General features: G+C 37.5%; 2 protein-coding genes across 5 annotated transcripts; both read right to left on the bottom strand.

Moving 5' to 3' along the window:
* Window positions 1-3,740: 3,740 nt before the first annotated feature.
* Window positions 3,741-11,086, bottom strand: LOC131327237 (protein JASON-like). 4 transcript variants are annotated; one of them, XM_058360292.1, is made up of 8 exons: window positions 10,752-11,078; window positions 10,600-10,648; window positions 7,870-7,952; window positions 6,166-6,413; window positions 4,875-5,592; window positions 4,710-4,792; window positions 3,950-4,085; window positions 3,741-3,806 (listed from the first exon to the last, which is right to left on the bottom strand). In XM_058360292.1, exons 1-7 carry the CDS (start codon window positions 10,908-10,910, stop codon window positions 3,974-3,976), a joined length of 1,452 nt encoding a protein of 483 aa, XP_058216275.1. In that variant the 5' UTR covers window positions 10,911-11,078; the 3' UTR covers window positions 3,741-3,806; window positions 3,950-3,973. The 4 variants fall into 4 exon arrangements, with proteins under 4 accessions (XP_058216275.1, XP_058216273.1, XP_058216274.1 ...); XM_058360290.1 differs by having other exon boundaries at window positions 4,875-5,595; window positions 10,752-11,065; XM_058360291.1 differs by having other exon boundaries at window positions 3,741-4,085; window positions 10,752-11,086.
* A 3,120-nt stretch (window positions 11,087-14,206) lies between these two features.
* On the bottom strand, window positions 14,207-17,100 carry LOC131327838 (uncharacterized). The gene is made up of 7 exons (XM_058360966.1): window positions 17,001-17,100; window positions 16,244-16,272; window positions 15,777-15,926; window positions 15,654-15,656; window positions 15,486-15,540; window positions 14,969-15,326; window positions 14,207-14,879 (listed from the first exon to the last, which is right to left on the bottom strand). The coding sequence occupies exons 1-7, from the start codon at window positions 17,098-17,100 to the stop codon at window positions 14,207-14,209; spliced, it is 1,368 nt and encodes a 455-aa protein (XP_058216949.1).
* Window positions 17,101-17,670: the final 570 nt, after the last annotated feature.

Raw genomic sequence — 17,670 nt, forward strand, 5'->3', positions numbered from 1 at the left:
TGGAACACATATACAAGGAGTACTATTTTGGTTTTGGTTGGATTTTGAGTTAGCCCCGTTCTAAGATTGAAAATAAGTATTTATTTTTTAATAAGATAATTTTAAATTCAAAAATATTATGTTTACGCGAATAATTATTTTAATAATATGAATCTTGTTTGATAGATATTATCGAAATCCTTTATACAATGCAAACAATTTTTTTTTTTTCATTTACATTATTTTTTAGTTTGAAAATATGAAATAAGAATTTATTTTTTAATAAGGTATTCTGAAACGGGACTTCCGATTAGTGTAATTTTATTTTATTTTTTAACCTTTTTTTTTTCATGAAACAAGCTACTCCCTCGATCCTTAATAACTGTTCATTTTTTATGATATGATATTCTTTTGGAGTTTTTGTGTGAAATTCGTTATTGCTAATTCTGAAAGATTTGATTCCTTATGTTATAATCGCTAATGAAAAAATTGGACCATATGAAAAAGATTAATGTCAAACTCAAGCTCTGAAGCTCTTTAATTTAGTTTAGTCTTTGGATCATTTCAAAATACGTGATAGATTTGGATAATTCCTACTACGTATTTGTTGCAGTGAATAGATAATAATAATGCTCACTTGATTGATCAAGCACTCTGATCTCAAACCTTTCCTTATTTTCTTTGTTTTTCTTTTCTTTTTGTTTTGTCAAATCTGACCTAATCTGTAGGATGAATTTGAATGGACTAAATATAGCAAATTGGTCGATGGCCAGAAAGAGTTTGATACTTTATTGTTATTTACTTATTTGAATTTCTTCCGAATGCACCTGGTGGGGAGTTGAGTTTTGTTCACCTACCACTTAAAAGGGTGAACATTATCTTCTTTCCTATTAGTTGAAATAATTTGGATTCCACCACAAAGTATCTCATTCTTACCGAAAAGTGTATTGCACGGGTAGGACCTACACTATTTCCATCCAATAAGAGGGAGGCTAATGTTCAACATATTTTAAAGAAGGTAAACATAATTGCACTAATCAGGAAAATATTAAAGACATATCAATGTGTCGCATCCCAACTATACCTCTCTCACATGCATGTGTGGAAAATTTCACAATATAGGTTCGGGACCTCTAGGGACTTACATGTATGTGAGAAGGGTGTGGTTGAGGTGTGACAAATTGATGTGCTCCTAGCTTGAGGTTTGCGGAGAATGCGGAATTAGTTTGTATTGGGAGAGAAATAAATATTGAATATTTTCGTGTGGAGAATGGGGCGGAAGTACAAATGAGGATTTCTAAAGTCCTTTTTTTCTCTCTAGCGTTTATTTATTTTTATAAATTGAAACCCATTTGTCTAAATTATTTAGATGTATTAGCTTGTGAATGGGGCTCCTAAATTTAGACTGTGTTTGGAACTTGAGGACAAAATTTAGAGATCAAGTTTCACTTTGTTTTGTTTTTATTTTATAATTATTACCCTATTTCTCTCTTCAATCATTACTCTATTTCTCCAAATACTAATTTCATTTATCTCTTTACTCATTACCTATGTCTTCAATCATTACCCTTTTTTTTTTCACCCACGATAAAAATTAAAATACCAAAAAATGGAAACCAAACAAAGGTTGTGTTTCTTCTTTGAATACTCTTTTCTCTTTCTTCACTGACGCATTTTTCGTAATAATTTTTTACCATACGATATACATCAATAGGGATTAAGTATTAACGGAATGTTAGTATGTTAGTCAACAGAAGATTCAGAAGCTATCCATAGCCCTGAACTCCAAACCTGCTCCCCGTGAGACTCGAACTCAGGTTACCATTGGGAAGAGAAATAAGACAACCAACTTGACAAGCTTGGTTTCACGTTTTTAGTAATAATCTAACTCCTCTTTCGTGTAACATATTTATTCTTTAATACCTTAGGAATTAATACAACCAAATAATCTTTTTCTTTCCTAGATTTGTCCCAATTGTTCGGACTTAAAGTTCCTTTAGTGCATTGCCGCACTACAAAGGTTGTAAGGAACCCAAAAAGCGAGACAAATGATCATCACAATAAAAAATAGTCACTTTATAGAATTAGTTAAGAATTTTATTATGGTAAAAAAATCAAGTTGATCGGAATTTCGTAGTCACATGGTCAGAAAACATGTGTCTTTAAAAAATAAACGGTTGATTTAGGGGATGAACTGGAAGACAATTCTCACTTGATCACATAAATATCTGATTAACTTGATTTTCTTGTACAATTGTATTGCTCTATTAAAAAATTAACTGGTTGGCATCTTGATGATTTATATCTCGTAAAACTATACCGAAGCCCACTACAATTCTGTAGTGCGTCTGTCGCACTATAAAAACCCTGGTCCCATTTTTCAACGTCCTCAGTGGAGCTCTAGACCCCCTATTGCAGATTACTTATCATTTCTGGGTTGTTCTATTCTTCTTTTATCAGAAGTCATCATGTAAGTTGAGCTTCAATTTGGGTTTGAGTTTGTGCTGCTGGTTGCAATAGTTGTGGTGGAACAAGAAATGGGTGATAAAGGAAGGAAGAGGTGGGAGCAAAAGGAAAAAGCATATTCAGGTTAAGCTTGCATCAAAATTAACGGCTATTTGGGTATTAAGAGCATCCACACTAGAGTAGCTAAACTACCATGAACTTCATTTTAATGAGCAAAATGAAAGAAACACCCTCACATCAGCCTCTTTACTAGTAGGGACCACTTGCCAAAGTTTTAGTTTTGCAATAGTTCATCTTTATCTTAAGAGAGGTACTGTTCATCCATTAAAGGTTTTTATGTTAATTTACTTTGTCTCACCCACTCCTTTTATTTGTTTCCAATCCGGCACTATTCATCCGTGGGGACAATTTTATTGTAATATTTAATTGAGTAGAGAGTGAGAGTAAAGAGTTTGATGCAATAAACTTTTGAAAAGTGAGTAGCTAAAGTAATTAAGTAAGTTTTTAATATGTAATTTGGTCTAAAATTTATAGAGGCTGATGCGGATGCCCTGAGAGGTTGATTATTGATAGGCTTCTTCTCACCTTTTCCGTCGATATTTCACGTCTTGACTAAGAGAAGCGTAGAACTGTTACGCTAACATAGTTTAGGAGGTCAAAGAGATACATTTGGAACACGAGGGGATAAAGTGATAGTTCAGGGGTGTTAAAAAATTAAGCCTATTTTTTGCTCTTTTCCTCACTTAAGGCTGAGGTAATACGACTCTCTGATCTAATAAACATGTATTTAACCTACTGGAACTTATTATTTCGACAGCTTTTGGAACGTTGTGCATTTTTTATAGTGGGATTACAATCCCCGTCTGTGATACAAGGGAACACATGGCTCTATGGTACAAGAGAACAAGTGAAGCCACATGTTCGACAGAATTAACTAGTCTCATGTTTGTCATGTAGGACTAAAGACAACATGGGAAAATTTTTTTTATCAATAATTGTTTATAATCGATAACAAATATTTTTAAAAAGAAAGGTGTCCGTCATCTAGAAAATAGACGAAGAATTCAAGATTAGACTAAGTGAATATTAATTTGAGCAGTTTAAGGACTCAAAAGGTTTGATTGATAGATTAGGGATAAATTAGACAAAAAAATAACTAATTCAGGATAAAAAGTGAAATTTAGCCCATTACAAAACTACTGTCTTATTGCAAAGCGCTTTGAAAGCTAATGCGCTCCTATATCCACCTCTTTTAAAAGAAGAAAAGAAGAAAACTTTAAGAGAAAACAAAATCATTGTTCATCCTCTGAAGGTTTGATTTTATTTCCAGTGATGCATTGCCCTTTCATGCTGCTGTCAATCTTCATCAACACAAAGCACAAAATCCACATTCAGTTTCATTGATTAACAAACTCTTGCAAAAGTCATTGCACTACATGTGACAATTTCAAATGTAAAGTCCCGAAAACCCATGTACACCGACAACTTTGCAGCAGAAACTCACCGACAAGTTATCACGCATCGTTCATCAAAATGAGACCACTGGGTTGGAATGGTTTGAAGATTGAAGCTGGGATAGAGCCGTATCACTTTCCTCAGTCTCTTCGAAAACTATGGGTGCTGCCGCATTGATATGCTTTCTGCAAATCAAACAAATTAGTAAAGACCATATGAAATGTCAAATTATACTTCTACGGTTAAAAAAACAGAAGAGGAGAGCAGTGATCTACTGGAACTGATCCAGAATGCATTATGAAAAGTCACACAAGTGCTACTACTTGTTTTAGAAATTTCTTGATTTTAATGTTTTTGGGTCCACTTTGTGCATGCTTTCCTGATGATTATTTACATGAGAACCATGCAGTGTCGTATAACATTATCCCGTGATTCAGATATAGAAGGCCAAAATAGCGGCAAGTGCATTAAAAGCTCAGACATAAGAACGCCGTAGATGGATGTTTCAATTATCAGAGTGACATTTGGGACTATACACCATCTGTGACCATCACTACACAATTTACCAGAAAAATCAAAAACACCATCACTAGACTATCTAACGAGCTTTCCTAGACCAAAAAAGTCATCCCAAAGAATGAGTAAGCTTCACATGCCTTTACAGCTTATAAAGATGAACAGAAAGTACGCTCCATTATGTTGGGGTTGAATATACTTCACACTTGCCTTAATGAAACAGGGGCAGTAAAAATATTACCTTAAAGTAGTCTATACTCTATAGAATTTAGACCCATATGAAGGCATCATACCTCTGAGGGACAGAAGTCTCATCAGACAACGCTTTTTCCAGCCTCTCCTCAAAAGGCGTCGCGTGCCAACTAACTCTCTGATCCTGCAAAATATTAGGTTACAGAGTATATTGCAGCTTTTCCTGAGTACAATCCAGGAAATGAATACAGACAACAAAGCAGTACCTCTTTGTACTTGTTAGTTGAATTTGGAATCCCATTTCCATCCCAATACTTGGGCGAAATACGAGAAGGTTCTTCTTCATTCCAGTGAGCAGCAACCATCCCAATGATTGGCCTATCCGCAGGGGTTCTGCCAATATGAGCCTTTCCAAAGGAGATGGAACCCGATTGATGAGTACTGTCATTTTCTTTGGTTGGTAGTGGTTTCAGCCAAGAAGACAAGCTTGATTCAACTTTCAATTCTTTCTCAACTGAAGTTTCTGTCATCCCCTCTTCTGGCTCAGTGGTTACATTACTAGGCTCAATAGCGTCTTCTTCCTTCAATACATTCCATTGAGAAAAACTCTCAACTGGGTTAAGGACTGAGTACACATACTGAGATCTGATTCGTGGATTCTTGGCATTTTCCATGTTCTGATTATATGACGGGAAAACAGTCCCAGGAGTTTGCATCCCATCGGTCAGGTTTAATGGGGTTGGGTAAGGTGAAGGCTTTGACAAGCTGTAATTACCAGGTGTTCCATATTGCTTTGAATTTTGGCCAGCAGTTCCAGTTGAAGAACTCCCGGATGAAAAAGAATTCACATCGTTGTCACTTTCAAAACGAACATATTTGTTTCTGCTTTGCCCATTTGCAGCTATGTCCATTGTAGTTAAAGAAGAATTTTCAGCACTGCTACCCTGAACAGAGATACTTCCAGAATTGTGGCTGTTGGATATACTGCTATGAAAGGACACGAGAACAGAGTATGATGTCAGGTAGATGTACTAATTCAGCAAAACCGATTACTATGGTCTGTTATCAAAAGCAAACTTAGAAAGCACATAATCTTGGTTCAATAAGTCCTTGAGACCTTTCTACGGCCAAAAATGAATATTAGGGAAGAAGATCATGGTTCTAAAATATTTTCTTCTCCGGAAGAAAGCTTAAGTTGGTACATAACAACATATTAACAAGAAGCTGTTTAAGCATATGAACAGAAATTGAGGCTTGATAACCCAACCTTGTGCACAAAATTTCACTATCTTATAAAGGAATAGAACTATTTTCTTCAACACCTTCAGTAAGAAAAGGCAGCAAGTTGACTGGCCTAGCCCAAATCAGTTTTCCAGTGGATGGAAGTTGAGCTTATAATTGAATTAAACGCCTGAGTCTTTATTGTGTAGTGGTGCACATAAAGAGACGTGAACATCTTAATTGGTTATCTACTTATCTTCTTTCAGGATTATTTAAAAAATAAAGAAAAGAAGCTTATCTAATTTAAGGTCATTTTGCAAAGATAAGAAGCTCAACCTTTCTGGTGAAAGCTCCAAAGAAACTGATCCCTTTACCCATGCTTCGCTCAGTTGGATAGGAGTTGGAGGCAGATCAGGTTGTGTCTCCAGGTTAAGTTTCTCAATGGGTGTGTTGGGAAGCCACGAGTGGAACTTTGAAGGCTGCAAATCTGCATCATATGTTGATGTGTCTGTGAATTTCTCAGGTGCTTTTCGAATTTCTGCTGGAGTTTCAGGTAATGTGCCACAAGCTTTGAGAAACCTGGCCTGCAGCACAGAATTGCTTGTATCAGTAATTAACTTAGTAGGAGTTATAGAATTCAAAATAAATATTGGGGGATCAATCGAAAGAGACCAACATTCTGGTAGAGGATGAAGTAATGACTCAAGTCCACCCATTACAATTCTATGGCTGAAGTATAACCATCAAGGACTAGTAACAGCAGAACTTGAATGGGCCTGATATTCAAATGGTACTATGGTTGAGATGAGATAAAAGAAAAGGAAAACAAAATTTTAAAATATCTTCTTTTCTCTAGTTTGATTGGCTGAAGAAAAATAACAAATAATGGGAAAATAATTTAAATTCTCCTATCTTTTCCACGGAAAATCTGCCAACACTCATATGACCTCTTAAAACGAGAACTCATGTTTAATGGCAATGAGAGTTTAAAAATAACGTGTGTTTACTTCCTCCACCTTCCCTAAAAAAGGGACAAATCTATTTTAGTTCCTCCCTTTCAGTTTTGATTTCCATGAACATTCATCTATTGTGTTTCTTTTGGAAATGATCTGGAATTTTGTAGTATAGAGAAAGACTGCTTTAAGGCAGCAATCCCCGCTTCTTTGATCATCAAACTAGTGCCATTGGGCCTGAGAATTTCATTACAGAATTGAAGAATACTTTTTGCCATAAAATATAAAGCAAACGGTAAGAGAGTACAAAGGAAAACCCCCAAAGTTCATGCATGTGCAACTTGCAAGCACAAAATAAAACAAACTAATGTGCTAGTCAACCAAGGAAACAAATAATTCTTCGAATTTGAAAACATATTATACTCAAGGACCAGTACAAAAAAACCCAAAGAAATAAACAACTCAAGAAACACGCATTCCATGGAAATATGTGAAGGACTGATATGAAATGATCATTCATAAGATATTTCGTTTAGCTGAGAACGATTAGAGACGAATGGTGTGATAATAATTAATAAGTACACTTTTGCCTATGGCCTACCACACAAAAAAGAGCACAACAAGCTCTCTATATAGCAAAAACCCGTGGCACAAGCCATAATGGCATAATCTACGAAAAGAAAATCATTATTCCTAGAAAGGCCAACTTAATCCATGAAAAAGAAGAAGAGGAAATGCAACTAGCTACAGACGTGATACTAAGGGCACATGGAGGGGTCAGAACAAATGCCATTTTGAGAGCGGGGTGCCTCTCCAATTGATCGAAATAAAGCAGGAAAAACTAGTCAAGGTCAGACAAATTATACTGAATGCTAGATCATGCTTCGTGAGAGCTAAAGTCAACAAGATCACAAGAGCATATGTCTGAGATAAAAGTTTAAACCAATTAGCACAATCATCACACATTTAAACAAACTCTCATGTATTAAACCCATATCCCCTGCTTGTTTACTAAACATAAGCCTCTAACAACATAAAACTAACATATTCTTTCTTGGCAATCTCAAAGCATGTAACAAGAACACACCTCATCCTTGAGTAGTCTCTCATCAGTGCCCTGCTGTGGAGTAGCCAACTGTGGGTTCTCAACTTCCGGAAAACCATCTTTCTCTACAATTTAATAAAACAAAATGAAACAATGCAATGCAATGCGCCAAAACTAAACACCAGTAAGACTTCAGCAAATAAATCCATGCTTCATACGAGTATAAAAGGAAGCATGAGACATTCTATACTTAAGATGGTTTTATGAATTGCATAAAAAACAAGCATTCATTAAAACATGAAAGCAAATCAAGATCAATATTTAGGATTGCTATTTGAAGTGAAAAAAAGTTAAAACAACGAAGTGTTTTAAAGGGACGTGCCTAGGCTCCAAGAGGCCATGGAGCATTTATTTGTATTTTTTATGGTATTTGAAATAGTAGAATCAATTATTTTTGTTGCCAATTTTGCCCACATTAGGATTTTAATTATTTCCTACAACTTGCGCCTCGCTCTAATGAGGCGCACACCTCACATTTTAGGGCCCGATTGGATGCGGGAAAAGAATTGGGGGTATTAGTTAATAAGGGGGATAAGATAGTAGCGGGTATTGGTTAATAAGGAATAACCCACATTGATGTGATGTTTATGGAGGGAGTATTAAATAGTACTTGATTTGGATGAGGTGTTAGAGAAGGGGGATTAATAGGGTGGATGATGTAAAAAACCGTTGAATGACGAATTTTCCCTTGTTCAGCCCCAAACTTAATTATTCATTATATTAATTATATAATTGCAAAACCGAATAAATTTAGTTATTTTTTGATAATTAAACTAAATACTAACTAAATTATTAGTTTAATTATCAAAAACTATGATGCACCGATACGGACACGGATACCGAAACCGACACCGGGACACGGGAATTCTAAAAAAATGGGGACACGGACACGGCGGGGGACACGCCACGTGTATATATATTTTATATATATATATATATATATATATATAAATAAACAAATAATTATTGTTTAGCACCCAGGAATTTTAAAAAATTATAATTTGGCCCCAAATTTTTTTACAAAAATTACAATTTGACCCCCAAAATTTAAAAAAAAATTACAGTTTGGCCCCTGCGGCGTCCCCGCGGTGTCCCATGAAAAATTCAAATTAAATTATGGGACACGCCACGTGGCGTGTCCCATACGTATCCCCGCGGTGTCCCCGTGTCCGACACTGCGATATCTCAACCTCTAGAGGTGTCGGTGCTTCATAGATCAAAAATAATTAAATTTGGTTTTTGTTAAAGTGTTTTATTATCCATTTCTATTTTTTAAAATATAATATATAAAATATAAAGTTTTTTTTTTTATAGCTTTTTTCTTTGTTGAATATTATATTTTGATCCCCAAAAAAAAGTAAATAAAGGGTTACAAGTGTATGTGAAGTAAAGGATTAAATCTCACACTTTTTCTTTAAAACCAAAACACCACCTATCATTACTGCACCACCAGTGCATCTCGTCTCTCTCTGTACCCCACCCCACCGCCCCACCCACCTTCCCGGCTTCTCCCATGGATGACGACGGCGTTCAATTTTTCACCCGACGACAGCAACGATCCGTGTAGCAGTAGCGGTGGGTCTTTTCTCCTCTCTCTCTCTTCCATTTTTCCCAATCTGGTGTGAATGTGTGTGACTGTGTATGACGGTCCAATTATGAAGACGACGATTGATGTTCATACGATGATGGTTCGATTACAGGTCAAAATTAAAAAATTTCCTCTTTCACAGATCTGTGGGAATAAACTGTGTTTCTGTTTTTTGTTCCTTCAAATTTTGTGCTTTTGTTTGTAAAACCTTTCGATTATATTATTGAAGCAGATCAGAGATGTTCTTCGTGATTTCAATATTGAAGCAGATCGACATATTTTGTGTGTGTTGTTGTAGTGGCGATCTGTTTCTGTTCTTCTTCTTCTTCTGGTTTTGCTGTCTCTATGACTAGAAGGAGAGAGAGAGCCGTTGGGGGAGGGGATAAGGAGGGGTAAAAATGTCAAAATTCAGCCGGATAAGGCCGGATTAGTTAGTCCCAGGCATAACTTATCCGGGTATGAAAATGGACCGCCTTTCTGTGTCTATCCGGGCAGATTAGCTAATTCCCCTTGCTATGGCTGCATCCAATTGGGCCCTTGGGGCCAACAAGATGAACAGTTCATTACCAAAGATTGGTTTGAAAACTTAACGGGCTTTAAAGATATGCTCTAGCTTGGCTTGTTTACAAGATGAACAGAACTCAAACAAGCTTCAATCGAGCCGAACACAAACCAATCTCAAGTAGTAGTTTAATGCCTTGTTCTCTTCCATTTCAAAAAGAATTTTTCAAAAATTACCCCTTAGTTCAACATTTCTCTCTCTATCTCTCTCCACTTATTATCCTTACTATTTTCAAAAAAAATTTCAAAACACAAACTAAACAAAGCACAAATTACTCAGACAAGACATCAAAAGTCAAACGAGCCGAGCAGTGGTTTGTTTGAGCTTGGTTCGAAAGCTTAACGAGCTTCCAAAAACACATCCAAGCTTGATTTATTTATGTTATACCAAGACGATGTCAAACAAGCTTTTTACATGCAAACACAAGCTAGAACTCAATTTGTTCGGTTCGTTCATCAGGCCTATCACTTCACACCTAGGCTCCATGGCGCGCCTAGAGCCTTTCAAAACCCTAAAACAACGTGAGACAAGATCTGAGACAAACGAATACAAACGTAGGTACCTTTATCGAGTAGCAGATCCGATAGAGGCGTTCGACATGGGAGACGTTCCTGAAACAGAAAAGGCACAAAAATGCACGAATCTCTCAAAATCGAAGAGAGAAATGAAAGCTCTTTGAAACAAACGAGGAACAGCGGAGGCGCGTGTGCTTACTCCTGATTTGGGAGGGACTGCTGCCGGCGGTTGCGATACGAGGCGGTGAGACTGAGGGCGGCGACGAGTAGTGTCGTCCCTGATGCGGAAGCAGCCGAAGAAGCAACCCATCATTCGACGCAGAAACCCAAGAAATACACCTTCGAGTAGCGAGAGCATAACATCCGGACGAATGACGTTTCTGTGCGTGTTTATCAGGCGAATGGAGTCGTTTCGATTTCCATTGGACGAGACGCGTGATTGATGAGAGAGAGAGAGAGGAGAGAGATATTTTACCAAAAAAGAGAGAAGAGAGAGATGGTGCGTTACTGGTTCTGGTAGGCCGTAGTGTCTGTATTTTTGAAATTTGAAACGGAAATCTAAAACGAGGGAAAACCGCCTTCGTGCAGAACGTCGCCGTTCCGGAATGGCCTCCTGTGGAGTTTCCTCTCCCTCCAGTTCTTCCCTGCAGTCTCCCCTCCAGTTTTGCGATTTGTGGGCCCATGTAGGGCTCACGTCAATGATTGGATCTGTTCACCATGTAGATCTCGTCATGACAAGTGATCTTGCCAAAAATTATGTTTATCGGATTTGCATTGGTACTTGATCGGAACATATGGTTGCTATCCAGTGTGCCCAACGCTATTTTTTTTAAAATTAATGTGTTTCGATCAGGTATTAATACAAATCTGATGAACGTGATTTTTGGTAAGGTCAATCATCTCGACGAGATCTACATGAGAACGGTTCCAATCATTGACTTGCGGCTTACGTGGGCCCTCAAATTGCAAAACTGGAGGGAAGACTGGAGGTGAGGTGAGTCCTCCAATCTAGTTTGGACCGTTTGCTGGCCCTTTCCAGGCCCACAACAATGATTGGAAGCATGACAAACGGTATCTGATCAACATGATTTTCGACGTGGACTATGCGCTTGACGAGTTCTAAAAAATACACAGTTTCAATCGTTGTCGTGGATCTGTAAATGATTCACAAATGGTCTAAACTAAACTAGAATAGAGGGAAGGAAACTGGATGGGAAGCCCAGGTCCAGCCGTTTCACCCCATCGTTAACTTCTTCTCTTCTTTTTTTTTTTTAAATTTGAAATTCAAAAAGAAAAAGGTGGGAGCCATTTATTTACTTTCAAAAGAAGAAAAATTTCGAGCCATTTGAATTTTTGTGCCGTATCTTTGGGGAAATTGGTTTTGATTATTCACACCATGAAAAACTATTTTTCAACCAGTCTCCGGTCCATAGATGTTTACAATAAATAAATAGTAATAAATGTCGGTCTATGGATATGCAATAAGGGGAAATTGTAGGACAGTGGGAAGAGGGGAAAAATATGCCCAACACATGGACCACTTTTTCAGAATTCATAAATCATGGGAGGGAGAATATTAATTCCAAAGACATGGAATTCAAAACAGACCTAGACAAAAATACCCTTCTCTTACACGACGTCGTTCACTCTATTCCCTCCACAAAACGTGAAACCCTCCCAACCCAAATCAAATCACTCTGTGAAACCCTAGCTAGCTGAAACCCCCTCTTTCTCTCTCTGTTGCTCTCTGAAACCCATCTCGTTGCTCCTCTCTCTCTTGCCAACCGATCAATCATCACAACATACTCGCCGACTGGAGTGGTGAGGGTGCGTTCCCCATCTCCGCCCAGCTCTGCTTGCTATAGAAATTCAAATACAGGAATCAATACACGTCACTAGACCAGTAGCCGCCTCCAACAATCCTAATCTCAGAACAGGTAATAAATTGTCTACTACTCCTATATTTGCTATGTACTTCTGTGTAAAACGCTCTCCCCTCCCCATCTTGATTGAAATCTTTCGCACGCCACATGTTCGACAAAATATGCCCTCCACATATATTGGCTTTCTAATCACCACAGAGAAAAATCTGCATATAGCATATCCTGAATTTGAAGGCAATATGGCCTTCTCCCTCATTGTTGTCGTTAGAAAGGTACAATCTCAAGCTATACGGCATAATATTGCAAGCACAACACAAAAAATAGTTACCGCTAAGAAAGAAACTACCGCTGTTTTTTCCAGAGAATCAGAAAACATGGCAAATCTCAGTCACCAAAATAGTTCATTATTTTCACCAATGGACTGTTGGAGATTGGCTATTTGGCTCTCCGTCAGTGGAATAAGATAAACCAGAGATACACAAATCAGTTTCAAAGATCAGCTATGAACTTGGAGGATTTTTGGATTGGTGGCTCAGAGTTTATCATGTTGGATTTTCTATCTGCGTCTTATGGTTTTTCTCTCCATTAGAAAATTCCTTGATCAAAACATAAAATTATGGTGCATGTTTGTGGGATTCATAAGATGTTGGTCGAAGCAATTGTAGTACCTGTTTTGACTGAATAACTACTCATAACAGTTTTTGGTCGGTTGAGTTCACATGGCCAAGTGCAATCCGAAAAGGTGCAGACTTTTTCAAGTATTTTGCATAAGCTTGGCAGTTGGGACTTACAGTGGTGGCTTAAAAAATTCAGCAATATTGGCATTAGCCGCCTAGTTTCGTTGGGAAGTTGGCTTTGGTCCTAGAATTTGAAGTGTTAAAGTAGTGTATTCGGCATCAGATTGGAGTTTCTGCTTGGTATACTTTTTGGATGGTATAGAAAGAGAAGCATTCGGGGGGGCATTTGATAAAAGAAAAGTATGGGCTCTGAAGATAGATAGTTCCTGGCCGATCAAAAAAAAGATAGGATAATGGTGTTATAATGAATATAAATGTACTTTTCATGCTTTTGCTTTTGTTTTTCTCCATTTGCACTTTAGGATAATGGTGTTATAATGAATATAACTATAGTTGTAAAGAACGACGATGATGCTCCTGCCTCGTACGGCATATCGCATGCCCATGTAGTTGTCTCAATGTTTTGTAGGATTGTTGTCGAAGAGATTTGTAATGACTCTGGTATTTGTTGATACGAATGCCCTAGTCGGCCTTCCATAGGATCTGTGAATCCATTTCTACTCTGGCTTAGCAAACGGCTTCAATTTTGTGTTTGCAAGTAGCATACATTGTCGTTGGGTGAATGATCAAATTTAGAAACTGTTCTAGCTTTCATAACTAAAGCTTTAATTTCCCTCTGGAGATTGATATAGGGGGCCATTGATATACAGAACATTGAACTTCGATTTTCAGTTTCCAATCTCTTTTCTGTATGCCATTCGTGGTGCATGTGTTTATAACCTCTTCTTTTTTATACGTTTTCTCTTGGCATTTGTAGGGGCCTGTATCAAATGTTATAATGATAGCCCAGAGCTGTTTCACAACTGCAAATTTTGATGTTTTTTTCCAGGTTGTCCACTATATTAGGGCATTGAATACATGCCATTTGTTAGCCATTGGATATTAGGCCCACTAAATTGGTGGTTCATGTTTATCATGCATCTGTATTGAACAATTGAGTTCCAAATACGTTACAAAATTGTTGCTTCTCTCAGCTAGGCATCCATGTGTGGGCCGGATGCGGCTGATCGGAATGCTGCAATGGAGCAACCATAAGAAACAAAAAGTTGCTTGAACTTGGCTTCATTTGTTGACGTCCATATTGCCCTAGTGTTTGGTATGGCTTCAACAAGCCGCCGACACATCCATGGGACTAGGTGGAAAGTCATCGAAGGAGGTCCTGTGATGGCTTCCTTAGCCTTTTCTTTCGCCCTCCAACCTTGACTGTAATTCAGACGACATTGGAACACATGCTCAAAGTCCTTGCAAATATCCCTCGGCAAATATTCAGGCTTGTCCACAATTCGGTTTTTGAAAAGCAACCCCACTTGTTTACTGCGAAAGGTCAACTTATAATTACTAGCATCTTCTGCATTGTGTAGGTGCTCATTCCTTAACATGATGACACGAACCAAATCACTTGAACCTTCACATTTTGCAGTTAGCTTCCAAGGACACCCTGGTACTTTACATACTAATCGATAGTAGGCTCTACTATTATCCAAATAAGTGAAGCTGAACTTGTTGGATGCAGCAAATAGTAACACTGATTGCTTGAAAAGGTCGGGGCTTTCAAATAGTTGACCCTTCCCAGTTAAAATCTCATTTGCATTGTCCGGCAAGTATGGCACCAACCCCATTTCTTGGCTACAACTATTGGTCACCTGACTGGGAGAAGGTATTGCCAGTATATATGGTTATTCAAATGCACACAGATAAATAATAACTGTAAATTAAAATGAAACATCCCATCTAACCTTGTTGAATTGTAAGCGGTATTGTGGATAGGGTCATTATTCTGGCCTAAATCTTCTACAAATAAGTCGACATCATCTTCGTTCAAGTGGAACAACATTGCAACACCATTGTCGTCATTCAATGTTACATACTTCGTCTTGTCCCTCTTCGTGTTGTAGAAAAACATTTTACCTTCGAAATTAATGTGAAGGGCACCACAAACCTTCTCACGTAACTCATTGAGTTGACTTCCTTCCTCAAGTAGAACTGCTACACACATCCCACCGTTGTACAAGAAGGTGCCATTGGCATTTACCTTCCGTTCTCCGCCCCAATAGCAAAAACTTGTCAATGTTTTATTTTCCCTATTCTCCATACCTAAAAAGACAAAATATAGAGCATACATTCTTAACAGTCTAGGGCATACATTCTTAAATAGAGAGCATCAAAAGTTCTTACAAGGAGTAACATTAGGTGACTTAAAGAGCAACTATTTTATTCCCAGGAAAAAACATGTTACCTAAAATGTAAAGGGACAGCCACATTTCATATAGAAACAAGAACCAGTGAGTTTAAGAAACCAGTGAGTTAACTGCCCTTAAGAAACAAGAACCACATTTCATATAGACCAACACACCCTTGTAAAGGGACAGCCAACCAGTGAGTTAAAATTGAATTAACTGCCCTTAACAGTCTAAGGCATACATTCTTACATAGAGAGCAGCAAAAATTCTTACAGGGAGTAACATTAGGTGACTTAAAGAGCAACTATTTTATTTTCAGGAAAAAACACGTTACATGACTGTCACAACAAGAATGAGAAAATACAAAGTACAACAGCAAGAGTACACCACCAGCCTCCATCCGTTGCCCTCTCTCCCTTTCTGTGACTTCCCTCCCTTCCTGTGAACTCCCTCCATCCATCTCTAGCCATGCATTCCTCGTCCTCTTCCTCTTGAAACACTCTAAATGAGTACCCTATTGATCATTTTTTCGTTGACAAGAGTGTAACTGCTAGAAATCTAAAGTATCTACCATGAAGTTGTGTCCATGTTTGAAGTGTTGAAACTGAAGTAATTATTGTGTCCTAAGTTGTGTCTGTGTATAAAATTTGTGGCTTAAATTGCAATGAAATGATTTCACCACTACCTTTCATTTTTTTTGTGCAATGAAATGGTTTCAACACTCCAAAATTGGAAACAAAGCTGCATCTAAAAACTGGTACAGTAAAGTGCATCAATCAAAGTGCAGCAAACTATAGCAATCATTGCAAATCAAAGATGAAACTCAAATACAGATTCATAGCCAAATACAGATTCAGTAGCTATCAAACAAAAGTAGGTTCATTCAACTGTCAATAGCTACAAAAAAACATACCACATTCTGGTTCTGCTATTAGTTACAAACTTCTACATTTGTGTGTGTAAGAATGGTGTGGATTCAACTGCCGTTAGCTAGCTACAAAAATTGTCCATTGCAGCCAACTCCTCTCTTTAAGCCTTCATCGATCAAAATTCGGGATTTGTGTGTGTAAGAATGGTGTGAATTCAACTGTCATTAGCTACAAAAATCGTCCATTGCAGCCAACTCCTCTCCTTAAGCCTTCATCGATCAAATTTCTGAATTTGTGTTTGTAACAATGCTATGGACTGTGGAGTTATGAGTATACAGAGTATGACACAGACAAAGAGAGAGAGGGGGGAGGGTTTTGTGCGTGGAATTGTGGATTCAGTTTGACCAACACACCTTTGTAAAGGGACAACCATTAAAATATAGGTCACTGCCCTTAACAGTCTAGGGCATACATTCTTACATAGATAGCAACAAAAGTTCTTACAAGGAGTAACATTAGGTAACTTAAAGAGCAACAGTTTTATTTTCAGGAAAAACATGTTACATGAGTTAGAACGAATTATGGATGACAACACATTGTTTTTTTCTGTTGCAGTCATACTATTGTGCCTTGCACATTGTTAGACTTAGAAAGTTCCTAATTTGTTCCATTAGTTGGAACGAATTATGGTGCTAGGACATTGTCAATGGAAAAAATACTTGAGTGACGACCCTCGAAATGGTTTGCTTGCGTTGTTTTCACATCACTATAGAAAGGAGAAAACTTATCCCAAAAGCTAACAACTTGAACAAGAACCATATTTCATACAAACCAACACACCTTCGTAAAGAGACAATCATTCAGTGAGCTAAAATATAGGTCATTGCCCATTGCTGATAGGAGAATGAAACACCCACAATATCCTACGTCTAAAATATAGGTTATTTCTTTCTCTTCAACAATTTATCGAGCACATGTTATGCATGACAAAATAGGTACCTCCTCAGTCTATCTTTCAGAGAGGCATTTTTCGCTTAAAGAAATTATACTTTACTTTGTAATGAAATTGTTTCATTAATCCTATCAGTTTGCTGTTGGAAATTGGGGCTGGGCTCTATTTCGAAATTTGAGAAATTCCTCAAAGCCATTTTGGTTGCGTCGTTGTAAACAGGGAAATCTTGTTTCATATGGGTTGTATTCCGCCAGCTTTAGAGTTTATCTTGTTTAAAGACTTGTCTTGAGCAGTTTGTTCTTGTATCGTGACAATTTCCCAAAAAAAAAAATTTTGGTTTAATGGAAGAGAATTTGGGTATGAAATGAAGAGTGAAAATTGAAAATGTCAAAGTGTGTGTCATGATTCAGGGAGTATAAGCAATAATGGCTAGGAGA

This window comes from Rhododendron vialii, chromosome 5a, assembly GCF_030253575.1.
Source record: "Rhododendron vialii isolate Sample 1 chromosome 5a, ASM3025357v1".
NCBI classification, from domain to species: Eukaryota; Viridiplantae; Streptophyta; class Magnoliopsida; order Ericales; family Ericaceae; genus Rhododendron; species Rhododendron vialii.